The sequence below is a fragment of the Thermobia domestica genome, chromosome 2, assembly GCF_964235325.1.
Source record: "Thermobia domestica chromosome 2, izTheDome1.hap1.1, whole genome shotgun sequence".
Classification (NCBI taxonomy): domain Eukaryota; kingdom Metazoa; phylum Arthropoda; class Insecta; order Zygentoma; family Lepismatidae; genus Thermobia; species Thermobia domestica.
The window spans coordinates 239,719,738-239,745,741 of NC_137455.1; the positions used below are offsets into that span (position 1 = coordinate 239,719,738).

The 26,004-nt window shown below is 35.6% G+C and overlaps 1 protein-coding gene across 7 annotated transcripts in view; it reads left to right on the top strand.

Moving 5' to 3' along the window:
* The window catches only part of LOC145678409 (structural maintenance of chromosomes protein 5-like), a 1,106,524-nt gene that overhangs the window by 884,926 nt on the left and 195,594 nt on the right, over positions 1 to 26,004 (top strand). For all 7 annotated transcript variants that reach the window (XM_081748525.1, XM_081748529.1, XM_081748531.1 and 4 more), the window contains one exon: positions 9,732 to 9,959. In XM_081748525.1, coding sequence (XP_081604651.1) covers positions 9,732 to 9,959 — 228 coding nt within the window. The remainder of the gene's footprint in view (positions 1 to 9,731; positions 9,960 to 26,004) is intronic.

Consider the following 26,004-nt stretch of genomic DNA (forward strand, 5'->3'; position numbering starts at 1 on the left):
TCGTGCAAGTAACCAATCACACGTCAGGTACTAGCTTTTACCTATTGCTTCCTTCTCACAGCTCAGAACATTGGTAACTATGGATAGACGTTGAGTTGAGTTGATTTTAGTTTAGCGTCCCTTTCAGCAGCGAGGCTATATGAGACGTGGACCTACTGATTAACGTGGAATCCGAACCACATGAGCTCCCGCCGGGAATCGAACCCGGACCTCCCACGTCAAAGGCGCGGACGCTAACCACTTAGCCACGAAGGAGCTCATGGATAGACGTACAGCAGTAATTACTTTATGGGAGTTGGAAGGTTGTTCTGCAACTGCAGCTAGCAGGCGAGTAGGTGTCCCGGCCTCTACAGGAAGGCGATGGATTCGGAAATATGGTGCTACAGGTCAGACTGATAATTTACGATCTCCTGGTCGTCCGCATGTCTCAACCGAAGCCCAAGATGCGAGATTAGTAAACGAAGCCCGGTTAGACCCACTAAGGACGTCTAGACAGCTAAGGGAAGTTTCTCTCTTTCCTGGTAGTAAGCATACAGCTCTGCGAAGGCTTCGTCATGCTGGGTTACGTGGCCGTGTTGCTGCCGTGAAGGAAAAACTCTCAGGCGACCACAAAATTTACCGTCTCGCGTTTGCACAGGCGAATGTGGGTCTCAATTGGGAAAACGTAGTTTTCTCAGATGAATCCATATTCACAACATCAAAGGAGGGACGCCGTTTTGTGTATCGTCCGAGAGGCACCCGATATGACCATGGATATGTGGCTGCTTGCAATCGCAGTGGCCATGTATCTATTTTATGTTGGGGTTGGATTTCCAGTCGCGGAGCAGGACAGCTTCATAGAATTGAAGGACATCTGGACAATGCTCAGTACTTAGACATTATCAGTAATATCATGGTTCTATCTGTACGAGTATTTCAGCCTGATGGTGTAATTCAGTTCCAGCAATACCAGTCGCCAATACATACTTCCCGTGTGATTCAGGAATGGTTCGCAGGGCACCCTGAGATTGATTTAATCGACTGGCCGCTCGTGGAGCAGACCTCAATCTCATGGAAAATATGTGGGCAGAAGTGAAGCGTACTCTAAGGGAAAGTTGGCCTGAGGCAGATCCACCAAGAACTCAGGATGACCTGTGGCATCTTGTTTCCGAAGCATGGCTGGAGGTAGGGGAAGGAGATAGATTTGTCACCCATGTAATAGATTCCATGCCCAGAAGAATGGAGCGTGTAATAAATTCAGAAGGGTCTTGGACACAATATTAATGTCCCCGCCTTAACTCCCGAAAACAGCCCTTTTCAGGGCTACCTAAACGCTTCTGAAAATATTTCTAGAAGTAAACCACTCCTTGTATCCGATTTCTGTGCAATCCTACCAACAAAAGAATGATAATTAGCTGTAGGCTTTGAACTCAAGACCTCATTATTGGCAAGTCCGTACTCTACCAGTGAGCTAACATGAACACGCAAACCCAATCTGAAGAAACACGATTTTCAATTTCTGGTATTCGATGACAATGATGCTCATATACTTGGCAAATGTTGTATTCAACTTGGGATATTCCGCAACACACACACACACACACACACATAAACAAAGCGAAAGAGAGAGAGAGAGAGAGAGAGAGAGAGAGAGATGAATATACAAAAGCATATTCAACGTATTCGATTGAGACTCTAAGCAACGACATTCCGTTCTAAAGAGAATTTGTGTTTCTTCCCGTGACGTTAAGGGGATCGGGAAAAGTTATGTGTCTTGAAGCAGGATACGACTTTGGATACTCTGTTTATACACTTTCTATATCCGTAGGAATATATTGTATTTCACGAATGTAAATGACATGCTGTAATGAGAATATTGAGAAGTTACATCTGTATGACAAATAGATGCAAATAAATACACTACATAACTTATTTATTGCTATTAAATGATTTTCCTAACTTGTATTTACATCCTCATATATAATACCGACCTACTGTGAAAATTATCTCAGAAGTTATATTTTAAACATAATAATTACTATGTTCTGCAATGATTATGTTATATATACACAACTTATGTATTCTAATATAATTATTTTATATAATTTTTCATGCATTGCGGAAAATATAATTTTAAAAAAAGGATTAGCCTAGACGGGATTCGAACCCTCAACCTTATGATTTGAAATCCGACAGCTTACCAATGAGCTAACACTACCTTCTAGCGATGTATAACGGATCTCAAGATAATTATGACATTCATATCCATTACAAACGCCGTTTCTGTTCTACTTTGACTTTTATTTTAGTACTCAGGCGATAATTATGTTCTATTTCTTAACTTTGAGCATTCTTTTACATATGGAAAGATTCCTTAACGTATTTAAATGTTCCATTACGTATGGAGAGCTAAATGACAAACAAGCATGTGCTGACATTGAAAAAAAAAGGTTTCGAAATATTGTATCATTAAGTATTTCAATCAATGTTGCTTTTTTAAACACTTGGTAACAAGTCTTATTATATTTAAAAGAAGAAAAACACATCTGCAAACTTTTTCCCGATTGCAAAGGCTGGCTTGGAGGTTCGAACCTGGCTTACTTTTTCCCGAAGATACCCGAAGCTGGACTTAGAAAATTTTTGCCTCAAAACACCAATAAAGAATGCGCTCAACCTTTTTGAGACAAGGTGTACATGTCAAATAAATATAGTGTGAGAAAAGCGTCAATTGTAGTTATTAGAAAAGTTAGGGCAGACAAAGCATCCGTTGTTGGAACACTACATCTCCAATGTCTTCTAACCACAGAGACATTTTCCTGGGAAACTCAAGTTGAAAGCCATTGTTCTTCCTAATAGGTTCTCTACACACGCATCATTTGTTCTCTGATCTTCATAAGAGTATCGAACATTGACAATTTTCTACCAAGTAGTAAAAATGTGCAAAGATGTACATGTACCTTCAATATCTGTGAACAGATCTGGCTGTTTCTGAGACACACGCCTAAGAGCAGCTGTATTATTCTCATCAGAGATTTTCAGAACTAACTTCACATTTTGCTTTTCTGTAGAAGAGGGGAACAATGCTTTACACATTGCATAAGAGCCTCTTTTTTTATAATGATACAAGTGTTCTAAATGCTTAAAGTCTGCTTTGAGAAGAATATTACTGTCATCCAATGTCTACAAACTTTATGGAACCCTTATTATTATTATTATTATTATTATTATTATTATTATTATTATTATTATTATTATTATTATTATTATTATTATTATTATTATTATTATTATTATTATTATTATTATTATTATTATTATTATTATTATTATTATTATTGACCAATTCCATTTCAAATCGTCCAGGCAAACCACAATTGGTCCCCATCATAGTCTCAGATTTCATTTATTTTTTTTATATAGGATCTACATGCAATATTATTAGACCCATATTTTTTGTTTTTGCTGAAAAAAATTTTTCCTTCAATATACAGCCTTCCAAAATGGCCGCCCTCCTCTCGGATTGCTCGAAAAACTGAAAAACATGTCAAATTAAAAATTGTATTGTAGAGAAACGAGTGTACTTAGTAACGTAATCGCAATCGCAGGAAGAGTATAAAGTTGTATGTTTCGTTGGAGGGCCAAAATTCGTCTATTGGTCCAATAGGAATCGCGCAATTCACTCGCAATGTTGCCAACTTTGATGAAATTTTTGCTAACTTCAAACATTTGTTTTTCTGTCCTCATGAGCAATATCAACCATCTGCTTCTAGCATCGAAATCTACTCCATAAGGTCTCTTGAAAATGTAAAGGACTTACGTTTCTGAGTATTACATCCCACGTTATAGCATGATGAAAAGCTGAAAATTGCATTAAGACGCCATGTTTGGACGCCATTTTCTCAAAAACCCCACCTTTTAAAAATCTGAATTTTTTACATGTATTGGAGAAGTACCTAAGTATTTAATATCCATTAACCGTTCATGCGGCTGCAGCCCCTAACATTCGCAATTAATTATTGAAATTTCGATTTTTGTACTTGCAATGTGAATATTTCCTATGGGCATTTAGCTCCTATACACAAGGCGATTTGAAAGGGAGTATGAAAATTTTGAGAGATGAATCCTGACATCAAATCCAGTAGAAAAGTTTCTATAAACATGAGTCGAATTCCGCTTCGTTTTCGAGTTACAGGGTTTCCAACTGGGATCCAAAATCGGTTCGGGACAATCGAAAATAAAATATATATTTCGCGTTAAATCAGAAACTATGTGTTAAAACTTTGATAAATTTCAGAAAGTTGATTTATATCAATATGATGATTTTTACGTGCGTTGCAATTCAGTTGGCAGTGTTGCCAACTTTCTAGAACTTTTATTTGTTTCCAAATAACACTACGTGGATTTTATTTGATATTTATTAATGATTGCCAACATCACATTAAGCATAATTTTCCCCACATCACCACAGTTTTCGAAAACTTACATGTATTTCATTAAAAGGTTTATCTCGTGCATTATTGATAGTTTGCAACATTACGTGTGAATTTCACTTGATGTTTGCCATCATTAGTAAAACCAAAATGTCGAATAAAAACTACGTCTGTGTAAGTTGTAATAATAATAATAATAATAATAATAATAATAATAATAATAATAATAATAAAAAGATGAAGAAAAATATTTTTTATTATTGCAAAACCTCTCGTAACTCCATGCATCAAGTTCCAACTTAATCAAGAAGTTCTGCTGCAACCACGAAACAGTTTATTACGAGATTCGGTGTCGTGAACATCGTCCTAGTGTTCTCTGGAACCATGCAAATTGTTTTCACTGGTAACATGACATTGTAGTGCACTAGTTACAGTGTTTGTGTGAATAACAATGGGGAAGTTCTACACAGAGAAAAGTCCGTTCTCCGTACAGCGATATATTGTACAAATATACGGTATCCTCTTGTTTACTATAGAAATCAGTACGGAGCATACGTTATCCGTATGCTACATAGGCACTGCCCTTAGATGTTACATCATGCCGTTGCAGGATGTCTGACATCTAACAGTTTTCCGTATATCACATGTATATACTTATGTTACCTTCGTCAGCTATATATATTATATACGTCCATTTGTATGTGAGATCCTGACCGCCTACATTGTTTCATACAGAAAGTACGTATAGATGGAACACTTATACAGAAAGTATTATAAAACATGCATTTTCAGCTATACGTCTGCTGTACGTTGTCCAAAAATTACAGGAATTACGCATGTAACCTATCTTTTTAAGTGCGCCACCTACAATTTTTTTCTCACTGTATTACAGTAAGGACCGTATTAAATGTGTTGATGAATCTAAAAGGCATAAGATAATTGTGTACAGAAAGATTTCTTGACAAACATTTTATTTTGCGGTAAAATATATGTATTGCGTACAGCGCGTCTGCCAAAACGTAGTATTAGGAGAGGATGATTATTCGTGTAAAGGGTGCTTTGAATATTTACTGTGAACAACGTGAATGTGTGTGATATATTGGTGATCACGAAAGAAGATGTAAATATGAAATTAAGCACCAGCAAGATAAAGAATTTGTTCCTCTGAATGTAGATTTGGAAACCATTAACCAGACAGTTAACATGCTAAACCTGAATGTGCCCCCATTAAAACGGCCGTTATCGGTGAAACCTAGACTACGGTGAAGGATTCACATCTCAAAATTTTTCATACTGCCTTTCAAATCGCCTTGTGTACAAGACACAAATAATCATCCTCCCCTAATAGTACGTTTGGGCTGACACGCTGTGCGCAATCCATATATTTTACCGCAAGATAAATTTTTTTGTCTAGAATTCTTTCTGTGCACAATCATCTTACGGCTTTTAGCATAATCAACACATTTAATACGGTCCTTACAGTAATAGGACTTCCCCATTGTTATTCACACAAACACTTAACTAGTGCACTACAATGTCATGCTACCAGTGTAAACAATTTTCATGGTTTCAGAGAACACCAGGACGATGTTCACGACACCGAATCACACAAACTATCAATAACGCACGAGATAAAACCTTTTAATTAAATACATGTAAGTTTTCGAAAACTGTGGTGATGTGAGGGAAAATTGTGCTTCGTGTGATGTTGGCAATCATTAATGAATACCAAATATCAAATAAAATCCACGTAGTGTCATTTGGAAACAAATAAAAGTTCTAGAAAGTTGGCAACACTGCCAACTGAATTGCAACGCACGTAAAAATCATCATATTGATATAAATCAACTTTCTGAAATTTATCAAAGTTTTAACACACAGTTTCTGATTTAACGCGAAATATATATATTTTATTTTCGATTGTCCCGAACCGATTTTGGACCCCAGTTGGAAACCCTGTAACTCGAAAACGAAGCGGAATTCGACTCATGTTTATAGAAACTTTTCTACTGGATTTGATGTCAGGATTCATCTCTCAAAATTTTCATACTCCCTTTCAAATCGCCTTGTGTATAGGAGCTAAATGCCCATAGGAAATATTTACATTGCAAGTACAAAAATCGAAATTTCAATAATTAATTGCGAATGTTAGGGGCTGCAGCCGCATGAACGGTTAATGGATATTAAATACTTAGGTACTTCTCCAATACATGTAAAACATTCAGATTTTTAAAAGGTGGGGTTTTTGAGAAAATGGCGTCCAAACATGGCGTCTTAATGCAATTTTCAGCTTTTCATCATGCTATAACGTGGGATGTAATACTCAGAAACGTAAGCCCTTTACATTTTCAAGAGACCTTATGGAGTAGATTTCGATGCTAGAAGCAGATGGTTGATATTGCTCGTGAGGACAGAAAAACAAATGTTTGAAGTTAGCAAAAATTTCATCAAAGTTGGCAACATTGCGAGTGAATTGCGCGATTCCTATTGGACCAATAGACGAATTTTGGCCCTCCAACGAAACATACAACTTTATACTCTTCCTACGATTGCGATTACGTTACTAAGTACACTCGTTTCTCTACAATACAATTTTTAATTTGACATGTTTTTCAGTTTTTCGAGCAATCCGAGAGGAGGGCGGCCATTTTGGAAGGCTGTATATCGAAGAAAAATTTTTTTTCAGCAAAAAGAAAAAATATGGGTCTAACAATTTTGTATGTAGTTTCTTATTTTAAAAAAATGAACTAAATTTGAGACAGTCGTGTGGACCACCCTGGACGATTTGAAATGTAATCACTCTATTATTATTATTATTATTATTATTATTATTATTATTATTATTATTATTATTATTATTATTATTATTATTATTATTATTATTATTTTATCAGATATTCAATTATTGCGAACACATTTTATGATATGAATTGGGTCAAATATGAAAAACAACTGTCGAGTGCTGTCAACTGGGTGAGGTATAAACTACTGCAAAATTTTATTTTAGCTCAAAACATTTTCTGTTAACTACATTGTTATCGGGTATCAGACAAAATATTTTGAAACCAATTCAGTCCCTACACATACAGTCATTTTAAAACATTTTTCTGACCAGAACAAAATGAATTATTTAATAACTATACTATTTTTGTTACAGTTTCAAGGACCTAACGTCCTCTTCATCAGACATTGAGAAAAGACAGATGACAGCAAATCTCATTTCTTCCTCAGCCGTTAGTTAGCATTTTCATTTATATAATTTTAATTGTTGTTTTTATATATATAAAATTTTAAATTTGTAATATGTAACAATATTATATAATTACATTATTTTATTTTATTTTATATAAAGATCAATAGAATTGTAAAATTGCATTGACAATTAACATGTATTAACAATGTAATTATATAATATTGTTACATATTACAAATTTAAAATTTTATATATATAAAAACAACAATTAAAATTATATAAATGAAAATGCTAACTAACGGCTGAGGAAGATATAAGATTTGCTGTCATCAGTCTTTTCTCAATGTCTGATGAAGAGGACGTTAGGTCCTTGAAACTGTAACAAAAATAGTATAGTTATTAAATAATTCACTTTGTTCTGGTCAGAAAAATGTTTTAAAATGTTATTGTGATTATCCAGAACTATGGAGTATATTTATTATGACATATAGTCATGTCTCGCAATTGTTCGGCTGTTAACTTAGAAGCAAATATGATGGACGCCACATCTTTCTAAGAGGACAAAATAGATGAAAACTTGAGCAGTTTTCGCCATAGCAGTATGATCAAGGTGACTGTGATCAAAAAGTAAACCTCCCTTAAAGGACAACTGCGGCTCGATAAATACTTCACCCATCAAGAAGTTTACAAGAACTTCATGTTCTCGTAAGTACTTTAACTTACTTTGTACATTTGATAAACTACCTTGTATACAAATGTCGGACAAAGAAAAATTACTAGTTTTTTGTAAATTGTGTGGATGCGGCAACACAATACACTTTGGTTTATATAATGCTTTATAAGTTGTTGGTGAATGAACGAATAAAGAAGCAGCAAGAACCATTGTTTCATTTTCATACACGTGCCTAGTTTTGACATAGTACGCCGTTTCAATTGTTCACAAATAAAACGAATTTGGGTTGATTCATAATGATATTTTAAAATTTCAAGCATTTTGATTTTTGACACATTTTCAGCAAAATTTATCAAATCATCAAACTCATTCGTAAATTTCATTAACTTTGTAAACCTTTGTTTACCAATTTTTGTTTTACCTACATATATATTAAATTCTTAAGTGCAAGATAGTGCATCGTCTACAGACGGTGTATTTCTTGAGCAATCACTATAACAGAAAACAGTTTTCTCGTCATTATTTGCAACAGTCCAACATTTATTGAACTTGTCTTTATTCACCATAAAGTATGTATAAATATCTTGTAACGAGTTTACTGTTGTTTTATTAACATAATCCTTCTGCAAAAGAAGACTTTCCCTTATTGCACAATTTAATTGTGCATCTTCGACATGCGAAAGTCTTCGAGAGGTATTAGGCTGCGACGACAGGTATGACGGAAGATTTGGGAAAATAGTGGGCACAGTGCCTTCCTTCAACTTAGGGATTTTTCTGAGATATTCTTGGATCTCACCATTCACACCATTCACCAATCATACAAGATTCATCAAAATGTTTAATACAAACTACATGATTCTTCAATCCTTTTAGGTCTGTAGGAATTCTTCTAATCCACTGACTTCTCAGAAAGCAAGTATTTGGAAGAGCAAATATTCTAATAGTTTCTTTGCTGTTCTCGCTTCTGTTGTTAGATTTGCACCCATTAACACTACAGCACCGTGGGATGACTTAACATTCGGGAGGTATTACCAGAGAAAGTACTGTAAAGGGAAAGAAAACATAGATTACGTATCAAGGAAATAAAGCAAAATAAATAAATAACAACTGAATAAGTAAATGCAAATCATGTTCTGTAACAAATGCGGTTGAATGTTGAAATGACGTTCTGACATGTATTTCTAGCGATACCTGTAGAGTCAAAAGAACGGATATAAATACGCCTCTCATCTTTGGCCTTCTTGCGTAAAACCACTACCTTGTACATATGTAGTTCGTATGTCATCATTTGGTTTGGGTTCGGTTTATCTTGGTACCCTCTATTACTTATCTTGTTTTCCTTCTACTGTATATATATATATATATATATATATATATATATATAATATACAAAATTATAGTTTACAGTTATGTTGTGTAAACATTAAAGCACAGAAGTAATTGCTTTTCGTTTCAGGTTATTGAGCAGTTTGAAAGGAGGAGTGAACAGATCTCGTCACTTACAGCTAGTATCGAACACAAAAGGGCAGAAATGATGAAATTAAACGACAGTGTAGCAAAATTGAAAAAAGAATGGCTACCCTCACTAACAGATTTAGTCAAAAACATAAACAGAAACTTCGGTAAATTTTTCGAGCAGATGGGTTGTGCTGGGGAAGTGAGTCTCAGCACAGGGCAGCATGAGGTAAGCTTATTTTATTTATTTATTTATCGACACAACAAGTATTACTGCCCAATTACAGTGTCTACATATAATACATCATTTTAAAGTTGATACAATTAAAATTGCTTAATACATAATTACATAATTTAGTACAAAATCTTGAGTTAAAATAATACAGTTGCCTTGATTTTTTTTCTTTACAAAATACGCAGTATTACTCTTTTGAACAACTTTTCACAACTATTATTAATAAATATATCTATATCTTCATACTCCTTACCGATTTTATTGTATGTAGCACAAATTCTTCATGTAGGTGACATATGCAGTGCATTTGTACGTGCCTTCCTGCAGTAGAACAGGCCACTATTTCCCTTGCGTGTTTTGAGGGTTGGAACCTGTACCATTACCTTGTAATTATATCTGTACAGTCTATTTTGTTGTGCAAAAGTCTGTGCAAGAGAATGAGGTCGTTCAACGTCCGTCTTTGTTCAAGTGTCTGAAGTGTAAAGTTTCCAAGTAAATTATCATATGATTCATATTTTGGATAGAATCCTGTCCTTTTGTATGTGAGAAAACGTATGAATTTGCTTTGTATCTGCTCAGTGTTTTGACTACGAGTTTTCACGGAAGTGTTCCAAATAAGTGAGGCATATTCAAGTTTGGATCTTTCGTAAGAATAGTAAATCGTTTTCAAAGAGTTAACATTCGTAAATTTTTTAGTTGTTCTGATAAGAAACCCAAGATTTCTGTATGCATCCTTAGTAATATTTGCCACATGGTGCGAAAAGATTAATTTTTTGTCAAATATCACAACTAAATCTTTAATTGTATCTAATTTTCCTAAACTGATTCCATTGATCGTGTAAGTAAAGTCATACGTTTTCTCACGTCTACTGTATGTCATGGTCTTACACTTATTAATATTTATAGTAAGACCATTTTAGTATGTTAGTGAGATCTTGTTGCAAGAGTAGACAGTCATCTATACTTTTCACATCTACGAATATTTTTAAACCATCTGCAAAAAGTATTTTATGAGATTTTTTTAAAATTTATATACAGTAATGTGGAACACCACAATAATTAATACATTGTTAAAATAAACTGCTATGAATAATTTAATATAAATAGAAAATGTATTATTTGTTGATGAAATTGATAAAATCAGTCGATTGAGTAGTACGGTGAATTTAAATATTGCACTAATTTCGGTATCTGTCATTTAATCTCTCATGACGTTTAGTTTAGTTTAGTTTTTTTGAAGATAAGAATTTTGTGTACGTCCATACAACAGTTAGTTGATCTTGATATTTGCCTGAGTTACTAATATTTATTCGTTCACTTTGTAGTCAGTAATATTATTTCTCGTTGCTAAGAAACGTTAATTTGCTGATAGTCGTATTATTTACGAAAAAAATGTATTTTTATAAAAGAAAGCTACATAAATGTTTTTTTCTAGTACACTGCTGTTCATGGAAGCCGATGTTGGGTATTAATCAGTTAAAATCAGTTGCAGTTAAACCGATTAATTGAAGGTCATTGCTCTGGACATAAATTGCATGCAGTTGATACAATTTTATTATTGTGTAGTTAATATTGTGCGTGAATTCAATTTTAAAATTTGTGGTTAAAATTAGTTGTTGGATTGGTCATAATAGAAATAAAACTTATAATACACAATAACACACTAAGCAAGGCTATGTGATAATATGTAAGAAGGAGTAGAAGTCTGATGAAGACACAGTTATTGTGTTGAAACCGTTACGTGATACTGTTTTTTTACATATTATCACATAGCCTTACTCAGTGTGTTATTGTGTATTAGTACAAAATGGAAACAAGGCCTGATAAAATAGAAATAAAACTTGTAATTGTTAAAAGTTAATCACAAAGAAATAATTAAACTGTTCGATTTTTAATTGCAGTGAAGCAATTGAAACTTACAATCGTTAATGTTAATTGCAATTGACGTCAGGAACTAAAAGTGCAGTCAAGAAGATACGATTGTATCTTGCGTTGTCTATTTGAGGGGTACTTAACCCACAAATGTGAAATAAGGTGCTTATACCCACTGGTTGATAACGAATATCCCCTTCTCCTCTGGAAGGAAAACCTGAAAGCGCGATTATTCCAAATTGTTATATGATGTTCAAGATTTCTTCTCCTTGTACCGTCCGGGATTTCTATCTCTATTTCATGCACATGGTTTACAAACAAACCATCAGTTACGGAAACAGCGACCACCCAGACAGCGACTAGCAAAATCATCATTGGTTTCACTTTCCGCGTTTCTTGTAAACAGTAGATTTTCCATAATTCTGACTTATTGATCTCGACAAGCCCCTCCCATTATCCGCTATCGTGGCAAAACAGAGGTAACAAGGCCTATTCACATAAGCCGTCAAATGTCATCATTTTAACGCCAGCAAAATACGCTTTAATGTATATTGAATAATTACATGTACCAAATTTCACAGAAGTAAATCCCCACGTTAAGCGGATTTGCATATCCAGGCTCCTAACTACTACCATCAATTCACTCTCGAGTTGAAACTAGGAAGCACACTTAAAGAATAAAAGTTCGCAAGTGTAGATTGTATACACCAGAATAATAGATAAAAAGCCTGTTTAAAACTTTTGAACATCTTCTAATCTATTTTTAGTTATTCACGTATTCATATCCATTGTGGTAAACAACCAGAGCCATCTACTTTGGTCACTTACGAACCCCCAGCCCTCGTCAACCAGCTACAGCCTAGTGTTCACTAACTTGTTAGGAATGCAGTTTTTCCACCCCAATAATCAGGAAGCAGGAAGAAAAGATTATTTAACTTCTTGTTTTTAAATCCGTAAATAGTTTCATTTTAAGATTTCCTTATGTAAAAGAAAAATAATAAAAAGACGATAAGTGACCTAAAAGTTACCTTAAAATATTAAAAATTAACCTGAAACTTCAAAACGGCAAAAAGTGACCAAAAGTTGACCCTAAAAAAATATATTTTTAGAACCAAGAGTTGATGAATAACGGTTTTATTTGAACTTGCCTTGTCCTATGCTTAACAGAAAAAAGTTGACTTGTCAACAAGATCCGGGCCCTGCATATAACACATGCAAGTATGAAGCAGAGAGAGTGCAAAAGTCAAGAAGTTCGGATCTACAGTTTTATGAGAAAGAATACCAAGATCATTCATCTTTCTCGATTTTGCTCCACATAAATAACACGTTTGCTTAGACGTGCATGAGGGTACAGAATTACACACTTTTCCATCAATCGTACAAAAAAATCATGTTAGACCGAACGATAAATTCCTTGTCACTACAGTTATTATGGTCGGAGTGAGTTTCTCGATTTGGTCTTCTACTTTCTGGACTTCGTTTTGTAAAACCTCAATCGTTTCTTTTGCAAACACAAAACTTATGGGACGACAATATCTGGTAGAGGATGAAACGGGATTTTGCCAAATGACAGAGTTATAATTGTTAGTGACATTGTACATCACCAAATGTTCATCTAAAAAAGGTTGGCGATACATACTTTGTTGCGCATCATCATAGCCCCACTTAACAACAGTGTTAATGTTGCGAACATCGGACAAAGCTCGAAACACATCTTCTTGTGTTTTACCGAAGAAGGGATTTCACCGGTATGTCAACGGATATTTCTGTGATTTTTATTTCATCTGGACAACAACGTTGCGATGCATCTCTAACCTTGTCATAGGATAGATACATTTTGCAGCCTGCTCTTTTTTTGCCTGATCACGTACGATATTATACTGTTTGTTTGGAAAGATTCGCATCAACTAGTAACGCCAAAGCTTCATCTTGTGATAATTTCGCCGGAACTGGAAGTGCAGCGCTTTAAGATTTCTTGATTTTCGAACCCTGTGTGTATGTGTGTGTGGGGGGGAAGGGAGAACAACAAAACTCCTTGACGATCGCTGTCGAGTCGCGTTTCCCTACCCTTCGTAGTTTTAATTCAGTCGCCTTCGACAGTTTTCCGTTGCTGGTTGATTCCATAAGTTCTTTAACTTCTCTATTTTGCACTTACGAGGTACATTCTGCAAATACTTTCTTCGATCTATCGCGTTTATTTTCACCAGAAGTATCCGTTGGCGAAACAGGCACTATGTTGAAGTCCACTTTATTCTCCAACCACGTTGCGTTGTGTTCTAGAAATCTCTCCTGGCGCAGATCGGCTTTGCCCCATTTAACCTGTATATTGTAAACACATTTTCTTATTCTTGCTCAGGAACTAGTGGTCAGTTCTGCTACCCCGGTTTCGTCTATTCTGTAATTCGTTAAACCTTCCAACCGCTTTGTTGACGCATGTTGTTCCCGCACGTCGAATATATCAAACGCCATGAAAACACGGGAGCCATTTTCGAACCACGTCTTCACGTTTTTGCGCAAACTTGCGCAAGGTTTCTCGATTGTTCTCACTTCTAATCTCAATAAGCTCTCAGGTAAACTTAATGCGCAGGCTGAACACCACAGAACACGTACTTGAAACCTTGTTTGTAATTCACATACAAGATTTTTTTTTCACACCTTCACATATACTGTTTTCCCACACTGTTCTCCAAGAACCTTACAATGCAATGCGAGGTTCAAATGCTCGATCTTCCCTTTGGACACCCTCAATACTATTCCAGTACTGCATTGATCTCTATGTGTAAGCACAACAGGACACAAGTCAAATGAACTGCTAGCACAAAGTGTACCTATCGCAGGCTCTGCGCGCCCGCACTTCGTTGCCTCCTTTCAGACCATATTTGCAACCGTTGCACTCGACTATCGACCGAATTCCTTGCATTTTTATAACAAAGGAATATTTATCTCTCTACATCGCAGGTATTCTTTGCTATATTGCATGGTCGCAAAATTAAAGTTCCCTTAGATCGATGAAATCTCCCACTGTGCGCTGGTCTAGTGGTTAGCATGTGTGCCTTTGGTGTACGGGGTCGCGGGTTCGATTCTCGGTGAGAGAACTTTGGAATTTTAACTGTTCTAGATGTTTTTGTATTCGTGTTCCTGTCGTTCAAGCTTAAAGGAAATGATTGTAAAACGTGTATAACCGAGTAGAAAATACAGACAAGTTACTCAGATACGTTCGGTGAATCTAAGACATTTGTCTGTAAATTGTAAAGAACTCTTAAAGATTAGTTCCAGTCCCACCAAAGTAACATTTTTCTTTTACCTGTTCTCGAAGTTTCTCTTTGTGTTTCGTCCCGGGTTCAATTCCCGGCGGGAGCTCATGTAGTTCGGATTCCACGTTAATCAGTAGGTCCATGTCTCATAAAGCCTCGCTGTTGAACGGAACGTTAAACTCAAAATCAATCAATCAATCTCTTTGTATTTCTATCGGATTCGAATAAAAAGAACTTCGAATAGAGACCACGTTGAATTCATTTATTGAGTAAGCCTGAAATCCTTATAAGATATGGCTATGATTTATTATTATTATTATTATTATTATTATTATTATTATTATTATTATTATTATTATTATTATTATTATTATTAGTTAAAGTATGAAGTTTCAAATCAGGCGATGCAGTATTTACGTAAACTAAATGATAATTTATTTGATAATATTCACAAATCCACTATACATTTGCGAGGTTTTCCTTCGGGAAATGAAGTGTATACGACATTGAATAGTAAAAATATTACAATAAAAATATATTATTGAAAATATTGATTAAGTAATTGGAGTTAAACATGCTTTCCAGTAAGAATTATATAGAGAGAGGATTTACTTTAAAGTGCGATGCAAACGAATATTCGAGTTTTAATCCGATTAGAAATCGATAACTTACACAATAATACTTCATTAGTTCTATAAATCTTTATGCTTATCGTATAATAATTCTCTTTATGATTTTGCCATTTCAAAACGTAGAACGAGAAATAAATGTAATATTCTACCTAGGTATTTGTTAAGGAAACTTTTCAAACAGTGATGATTTCAGGGCATGACCTGTGGGGGAATTTAGACCCTGTCGACATAAATTTCCTCCTTCGTGGCCATATCTTCAATCATGCTCAAAGTGGACTAATAATGTTTTATCAGTTTTCTCTCATTCCTATATTGACCATCACCCGAGGAGAATCTTCTGAAATCATCAATGCTTATAATTAGTTTTTCATTACAAATCAAAGGATGCTAATGAAATATTGAACATACTTAATATTTTGTTTTCAGCTGTGGATGTTAGATTTGCATTTCATATAATGATCCATTCTAATCGAATTTGAGAGAAAAGTAGTTGCCAAAGATTTATTCAAATAAATGTTCTCAGTCCTCTGATGAAAATAGAAAGAAAAAAAAAACGATTACTTTCTACAGGGTTTGAACACATAAACTTATGACTGATAGACTATTGGCCCAAACCGCTCGACCAGTTCGTACGTTTTTCACTGAGCTTCTTTGGACTTTTGTGTAAAATGGTTTCCTGCTCCACAATTTTTTATGTCGGTACGGCTATATGTTTGTGGTGAATATTTGGGCGTTACGGGTCTTGCAATGCATAAAAGTCTTTTTCGTATAAACTACATTCAATTTTACGTCCTAATAACTTATATACAAGATGTTGAATCTGTGAAATGATTGGGCTTGGAGTGATCATAAATGTTTTCATAGTTGGGAGCCTGGATATGCAAACCCGCTTAACGTGGGGATTTACTTCTGTGAAATTTGATAAACATAGCGGGTTACAAGCGTAGGATCTACACTGGGTAGCATTTACACTGCGTAGGATCCACACTGCGTAGAATCCAAACTGCGTACGATCCAAACTGTGTACGACCGAAACTAAAGCTACACTATTGCATCCGCCATACTCTCTGGACATTGCATCCAGTAGCGTCATTTCAGATTTGGCTTGGGGGAGCAAGACCCCTTGATATATGTAAAATTTCGCGTTTTTTACTGACTTACTATTATTCTATTGGTAAAATCCATATAAATCTCAAACTCAGGGGCGGCAAATGCCCCTCCCTGCCCCCCTAAATGACGCCCCTGATTGCACCGTCCGATTATCATCTGTTCCCTTCCTTGGACAATCACTTTAAAGAATGACAGCTCAATTCCCTAATAGAGGTGGAAAAATGCACTTGATACCTTCTTCGCTTCACGGCCCACCAACCTCTACCGCGATGGAATCCATGGCCTTCCAGAACGTTTGCAGAAGGTGGTCGATCTATTCTTGATCTTCCAGGTACGTGTTAGGTGACATATGAATATTCGGAGGTGGTGGGTGAGAAAACGATAGAACTTTCTTTGTTACCTTTACAGATAGGTTATGTGTATTGAAATAGTTATGCACAAATGTATAATTTTTGGTCCGGGGCAGTAGTTCTTGGTTAAACATAAGAAAAACTACCTGTAATATAGTTTATGAAAAAATTAATAATAATCTAAAAACAATGTTTTTAGTTTTCCGGAAGTAAACCACAATTTTTCAGGCATCAAAAACACTAGCTGCAACACACTTTTTTTTTTTTTTTTTTTTTTTTTTTTTAGATTGTAGCTGGCCCCCCTTAAAAACGACGGGCCCCTCCTACAGAAACCTGCTGGCTATACCCCTGTGTTAGAGTAAGTTTAAGTTTGATATTTTAATAATCGTAGTGTATAAATAACCATTACATCCATACTATAAGCATCCAACGCAGGTGGATTAAAAAGAATCGAATAGAATCGAATTGAACGTAACATTTTCACAGGTCCGCAAATGACGCGTCTATCTTAGTTATATTTTGCAGATAGCCATCAAGGGTCGTATCTGACGCACTTGAACAGGTATTTTCTCAGGTTCCACAAATAACAAAGTCGCAAATGAATGGAATGTAAATAGACTTTTTGGAAACATAAAATCACATGTTCTAGGTACCGTAGTTGAAATTGGAATAAAAACTTGGAAATTCGGTATGTTTACAGATTTATGAGGTGCGAGACCGTAGGCTGAGCAAATTTTGGATTTGGTGACGAAACCCCACCTAGCCAAAACTAGTATAATTACATAAACCTTCAACTGTGCCAACTGCCAAGTCCGTAAAAGAGTTGATAGTTCACAACAACTGGGTAACTAACAAAATGCTAAACCAAGAAAGTCAATTGAACGTGACGACAGTCTTCTAAGTAATAACTGCCAACTAGGCATTTTAATTTGCCAACTTGTTTAGAAGTTGGTAAATTTGGTACGAAACTCCATCTAGCCAAAGACCTAGAATAATTACATAAATCTTCAATTCTGCTAACTGCCAAGTCAGTAAAAGAATTGATAAGTCACAGCAACTGGGTAACTAAGAAAATGCCAACTCGATCAGAAGTCGGTGACTTTGGGAGAAAAGGCTCCCCCATTTCCCCCTTAGCGACGCCCCTGGTCTTATGCAATGTGGATTCTATGGAGTGTGGATCCTATGCAGTTTGGATCGTACGCAGTTTGGATTCTACGCAGTTCGGTCTGCGGAGTCCATGAATATAACCCTAATTGATAGATGCACAGGTTAAACAAATTAAAGAGTTAATTAAAAAATATATATTTTTTGAGCGCATGATTAAAACTTAAATCATTTCATGGGAACAGCGTAGGATCAAAACTGCGTAGGATCCAAACAGGTTTTAAGCTGAATTTTTTGATCCTACGCCGCATTCCCCACATAGCGTCTGAAATTCTGTCGGCCGCCAACGCTCACGTTTATCATTTGGTAGAAGAAGAATTTATGTTCGCAAATCAGTGAGTACGGCTAGGAGGAAGGAAATCAGTGTTACCGGATCTGACAGTTTACTTTCATATTTTATTATATTTTATTTTATTTTATTTTTTTAAGATATTCGACCTTGATGCGATTCATAATGGATTTTAACTGAAAAATATATTAGTTTTGTTTAATTTAACAGAACTAATTTATAATGAAGAAACTGTTACTGTTCTCTAATTTTACATCAAATGATATAAATCTACATGTGGGAAACAAATAAATAGATAAATAAAAAATAATCAGAATCATAGTAGTAAAACAATCACTGGAAAAGTAAAACAATCACCAAGATTTAGTGTAGTTTCATGCGTTGCCGGTTTTGGAGCAAAGAAGTATTCTGTAATTGTTTATTGCGTTAAAAAGAACTTGTTGGTAAAAATAGTTTATTTATTGAGTTAGTTTATACGTGAAAAAGTATTAATTTATTTTATCATAACTCAGAAGTACACCTTCCAACCACGTGGTTTCTAGTTCGAGTGCCGATAGACATATTTACAGTTGCCATCCAACATTGTGAAATAGTTGAAGGACTATTCAAAGAAAAAAAAAAACTTCTAGGAGTAGGAGGAAACGCATTCTACAAACTCTGCATGAGTGTAAGAGAATATCTAGTTTTGTATCTTAGAAATCAAAGTGTCAACTTACGTCTTTCTGTACTGAAATCCAGTGGTCTCTTGCAGTTGACTTCAGAGAATACAAAGAGTAGATAGAGTACAGCATCAGGTTAGATGACCTCTTTGCAAAGGTAAGTTCCAAGAAACAAGAATATTTCGATTTGTGGTCTGTTGTGAAAATATGATTAATTTTATCCCAAGGCAATGCCTCAGTGGAGGACGGGTTCTCAGTCAAGAAGGATGTGGAAAACGAAATCGAAAATTCTCTCGTAGCACAGAGCAGGGGCGTCATTTCAGACTTGGGCTCACAAAAATGGACGATAAACTCAAAGAAACCACAACAATTTTTAAGTTATAAATTCATTATGTATATATATATATATATTAACCATTGTCATTTCTTCCGTCCTTCGGGCAAACGAAACGAATTTATGCTTTCTTTCCCTAGTGAACACTATCAGTAGGTAAGTTAGTTATACATGTTCACCTTTAGCATTCAATTGCGAATTTTGTGTAACTTATTGTTGTACTGAAAGCAAAAGAAATAGATTCCCGGCAGGAGCTCATGTGGTTCGGATCCCACGTTAAACTGTACGTCCACGTCTTATAGAGCCGTGCTGCTGAAAGGGAAGCTAAACTCAAATCATAATCCTAACCGTAAAGGAAGTTTATTGTTGTAACGCGTTCTTGTAAATTGTAACTTGTTAAATTCTATTAATATAATGTTCGTAATTAAATATGCCTAATAATGATAAGAGAGATGCTGCGCAGGCGAATTTTGAATGTTTGTATGTTAACTGTATTCTATTCAAGTTCGATTCCCAGTGGGAATAGGCAAACAATGGATCTTTGAATGAAAGAAGTCGAGAAAACCAGCAACAATGCAAAACGATTCGCGATCATCTGATCACTCGAACTTAAAATCTTGAACTAAGGTTTAGCCTCTTCTAGACTTTGTGCCAGCATTTTTTTTTTTTTTTTTTTTTTTTTTATAAGAAAGATTAGAGAACACCATGAAGAAATTAGAAAGATATTTTAAATAAAGCAATTTCTAGTCTAAAAGCATAGAAATATTGTCGTTCGAAACCTATGCTCTACGTTAAATTTACTCCTCCTTGGAACCTGTAACCTATTGCATTCAATCTGCTCGTGGGTTTGAGCCTTGGGAGGACAACGTATAATTATTTCTAAATATGCATTAGCTTCTTACCCGTGGTTCGGAATGCCGAGAATTTACGCATGCAATACAATATGGTCATGCAACACCTCCTATCATACAAGGAAGGAAAAAATACGTTACCTGGTCAACGAAAATTTATTGGCATTTCCAGTTAAAGAAAATAAAATACAACACACAAAAACTCCTATGGAACATATCAAAATAATAATAAAAAAAAAGATATTTAACAATTTTTTGAAATGCCCTTGTTACTTTGATTCAATTATACTTCACAATTTCGCTTTTCCACACTATTCCAAGGGGAAAATTGACCAGTACCTCCTACGGAATTATTTCCAGTCGAAGATGCCAAAATTACAGATAGATGTTGTTGTAAGTAAGAATTATTCCACAGTGCATAATACTCTATAAGATTATGTTAACTTTCGAATTCACAACAATACTCACAGGTGAATACCTTACATTATAATCCAGTTCGATAATGAGATTTTGCACGCTCTGAACAATGTTCTACAGAAGAGAACAACCAATCAATGTTACTTATTTGAGGTATATACGCACGCTGAAAGCAAAGATGGTTGTTTCTAAGAGGTGTTGATGCCTTGCTTTTCCAACCAGGAAACCTCCGAAGGGTTGACAGTAGTTTTGTTTAAATACTCAAAAGTGGGAAGAAACTGTATGTAAAGTAAGCCATGCTCCAAGCAAAATATTCAGTCCTAGCAACATCGGTGGAACTGGATTGAACCATGTGTTATAGTAAAGCCTCAAAGAAGATAAACTAGGTCAATAACCGATCACGGGGCGAACACATGGCAATACTAATGTTTTGTAATTTCGTTTTACCAACAGAAGGACTAGCAGGACCACTCAAATATACAGAGTTATATATATATCCTTGTCCCTGAAAACATCTACCAAATTTCATTTATTTTTGACAATTCTCAAATTTAAGAGGTGGTCCTAATACCCCTCACATGTCTTATAAAGAATAATTGATCTCTATACTCATCTACATCAGCATGTATACTAAACCCCCATCAAAGATGATATACTAGGTCAAAAACCTCCAATGCGGCGTCGAGATGTTGCACCTCCATCGCCCAGTTCCTCGGAACTGCAGTCAGCCTCTGGTCTCCAGGTTGGGGGTTGTTTCGCGCAGATCTCGGTATTTAAAACCTGCAATTGAGCATTGTTTCATGGTAAGTCTCGGATGTGGATTGCTCTCTTCATGCCATCCTCGCTGTGGACTGTTTATGCATACTGGATTTGTAGGTTGGACGACGTATGGACCCGGGCCATGGAACGGAGTAGTGAAGCGCATGCGCACCCAGCAGAGCCTGATGGAGAGATATCCTGAAAGGGAGTCTGCGGTGCGGGAACCTCCAAAGAGCCATTGGTCCCTGCGCTTTCACGGTGTTACGTGGAAACTCTCACCAGTACCCGTCAGTTGACCGTGCAAATGGCGCTGCCTCCTCCTTCGTTTAACTGGAATCACGTTTTAACTTACTGACAGGGGTCACACAGGTAGGACCTACTAGCCTCGTTGGCCGCCTCGAACGGAGACGTGGAAGAAGAGAGGATTTTGGGAGCTCATAAATTCTGAACTTCCATCATACACCGATTACGGATAGTAGCAATATCTGCAAACAGATGAAAAACTTGGTCTCGAGCCAAGATACTTAATTATCAAAGGTAAGTCAACTGACACTGCTGGAGCCCTCAGTAAACTGTAGCCATGTATTGTGTATCGCCAATTACATTATATTGCAACGGATACCTTTCCACCTTGGCATGTACGCAAATTACGAAATGGTACCTTATTTAAACTGTCTCGGACAAGCAGTCTTTCCTCTAGTTAGCTTACCTAGTTAGGGCTTGTCCCTGTCCTAGAGGTTCATCGTCAACTAAATACAAAAACAAAGGTGTTATAATCTGTTTCGACCTGACAGATTTACCGAAGATGGAAATATGCGAAGAACTGAAGGACAGTTATGTTATTGCTGTACACCGAATTTCCACCGAAGAAGAGTGGTACATTTGAGCCTACCGACTCTTGCATCCTTACATTTGGTCTGCCTACCCTTCCTACCCACTTGAAGATTGCTTACTATCGTTTAAAGATACAACCTCATATTTAATTGCCTTTACGATGCTTCAGGTTCAACATTTTAGCCATTCAACCTCATCATGTGATATTCAGCCATCTGTGGAGCTATTGTACACCAGCTCATGGTCAGGCCCCATGTACGGCACCAACTATCTATATATTAAAATGCTAGAAAAATGTATATGTTTGTGGTCAGTCCTTTCGACAATGAGATCTCGAAAACCGCAAGTGCTAGCCGTTTTCGCTGGTAGATTCCAAATTTTCTGTAGATTTGCAAGTTCTCAACCAAATTTTCAAAAACTGTGTTTATTTTCTATTCCATATTTTAGGTGTCGTTTTGGCCCTATTAGTTTAATATTGCAACTAGGTTGATACTCTTGTGAAAGGCAGCCGGTAGAGGAGCTACGTATAGCAGGTTGATGGACATTTCTGGTGCTTTGCTTTGATCTAAATGACAAAAGCTGTTGCAAGCTGGCAACTTCGAAGGCTTGTGGACTCACAATGAGTATGGAATTATAAGAAAAGCATATTTGCACGTGGTATCATCTATTACTTATCCAAATTTGCAACAAACTTCCCCCAACATTCTATATATTAAAATACTACATTTATATGTTTGTCTATAGCAATTCTCTCCCTTTGAGAGTCTTCCTGTCCTTTACTTGTGTTCGTAAAGAGACTTTCAAGATATAGTGAAAAGTTGGAAGCAGCTTCACACTAATATTAGAACTGTGCGCTGTGTAAATATGCAGGTTCAGCTAATGTGTATTAATTGTCAGGGTGCTCATCCAGTCTGGTCACTTGAATGTGCCAGATTTCTGGCCGAGAAGATCCGTGAACTTATGGTCCTTTAGAAGATTTCAGCTACTGAGGCCAAACGCCGACTTCAACCGAAGGTTTCCTTTGGGTGCGTGGAGATGATTTGATGGGTAGAAGAAGCATTTCTTAACAAGATGGAGACAGTCTTTGAATACCCAGACTGAGCCTGAAGCTGCTATTTAAATTACTTCTTGACAGTTGTTTAGTAGAAGTCGAGTTATTCTACTGCTTCAAAAACTAGCCTTTCAACGAACAACAAGTAGAGACGGCAGTCGGGCTGGAGCCAGCAATCGGTGCGATTGCCGGCTGCGAGGCAGAAATTTGCTTAGCGTGGAGGGGAAGCACCATCCTGGGTAAGGGTAGTCTGCGAGGCTGAAGAAGACTTGGGTGGGAGATATACGTAATTTGCCCGAGTTAGCATGGCACGGGACTCCTTTGAAGAGACGGGCACACTGGAAACATCAGGGTCAGTTTGGGTAGAAATTCAACAGTTTGTTACCATGAAGTTGGCTGCAGAAGTGAAGAGAAGCTGGTGCCAGTCTTCTGGCCCGCCTGGGGCCAAGAAATAAAACATTCATCACACAGACTACCTAGTGATGACGAGTCTCTTATGGATGGTATGGTGGATGAGCAGCTTGATAATTTTACTCTTGTTGAAGGCCGTAAGAAAGAAAAGCGCAGCACTTCGCTTCTTGTTCTCGACACTTGTTGAATATGTCCTTTCTTCAATGGAATTCGAATTACTATTCCATACAGTATGAACAATTTAAACAACTGTTGGCATAATTTCAGCCTGCAGTCCTCTTCTTCATTTTACTGTTACTAGCAATTCAGTTTTCTCGCTATAATTTTCGTCGTCATGATCAGCTCACTGCTGGTCATGTTTGTTTTAGCTTGTGATGTATGCCTCCTTAAGAAAACGTTTTTGAATGATTATAGTCTGCATCTCAAATTTATTGTTAAATATATTAATGTGATTGTTGACTATATGGAACATCTATGATTGCAGATTATTGTTATTATTATTATTATTATTAATAATAATAATAATAATAATAATAATAATAATAATAATATAGGTGCCAAGCATTGATTTAAGAGATCCAGACTGAACTCTTATTCACTATAAGTGATTAAATAAAGAAACAAGCACATGCTTAAATTATAGTAAGAAATTTTATTAGGCATTCTGATACACAATCGAATATTTCATATAGTGAATTATTGATTGTGAATATATCTCCAGTGGATGTTGTATATGTATATGAGTCATCAATTGAATTACAATATCTCCATTGGCATATTACGTCTTCTGTAAAAAATATTCTGTTTATTATTTCATCGTCGCCTTTTTTTTTTTTTAAAAAAAGTACTTTAATAAAACTGTTTCTGGTTGAAAACAGTTTGTTTATTTATATTACAAATAAATATATTGACTTACATTTTGAAAATATAATATATCCAAAGAAATTAAATTTCTCTTCCAGCTCTATACAGTACAAATTAAAATCTCTTCAGAATGGTGCTACTGCAAGTTCTTGAATTACTTATAACTCATTTGAAATAACAAAAACCGTTGCACTTAAAAGAATTTTTTTTTTTACGATCGAATCAATACAATTGAAATTATTAATATTGTTCAATTTAGTCCGTACCATTATTGAAACATAAATATATTATTTTTATCTCATATTTCACAAATTGGTAACACAACTCAGAATTCTTCATTTCCATGGTGACAGAACATGACTATTTATTTTACTTGTTGACTATATATATCGATATATATATATATATATATATATATAATATAGTGCTGCCATTCATCCGGTTCGCTAGAACCGGTTGTTAAAATATTTCGGTTTCACAGAACCGTTTGTTATTTCCAGATATAATTGTAAATTTTACCCAGTTATACCCAGGAACACTAAATTTTAATTTAGCTATCTTTGTTTTTAGAAATTCTTACAGCTACAAGGCTAAACGTATGGTCTCTCGGAACAAAGTATAAGCGTTTATTTCTTAATCTCAAATGCTCAGATATCAAGAATGAGAACTGGGCTCACATGAGTGTAGTGTTGAGGATTATTTACAGGGTTGGCAAAAACCATGGTTTTTATTTAAAAAAAAAAAAAAAAAAAAAAAAAAAATGGGGGGTTTAAACTTTTTTTTTTTGTTTAAATAATTTGCCCTTTGTATTTATATCACATATGGACAGAAATAAGTTTCTTTCACCTTGATGTTATTATGAAACAACCGGGTTATGCTGGAAGGGGTCACATATACCCTAAGCTTAAAGCGGAGTCCAAACCATTTCTCGATTTACATCTGAAGCAAATTGTCCTACATTTGAACTCGAAACCGGGACTAATTTGCTACAAATGTGATACGTCTGCCGACACACTCATGAAGGACTCCTGATAAAATACGCTGTACTGATCTTGACATACTTTTAATATAAGTGTCTAATTGTCAAGAGCCATTTGAGAAGGACAGAAAGGTAAACAGTTGCATAAGTGAAACCATTATACAGAATTACTTATGGATAATTTCAAAATACTGCAGAGTACAGAAGAA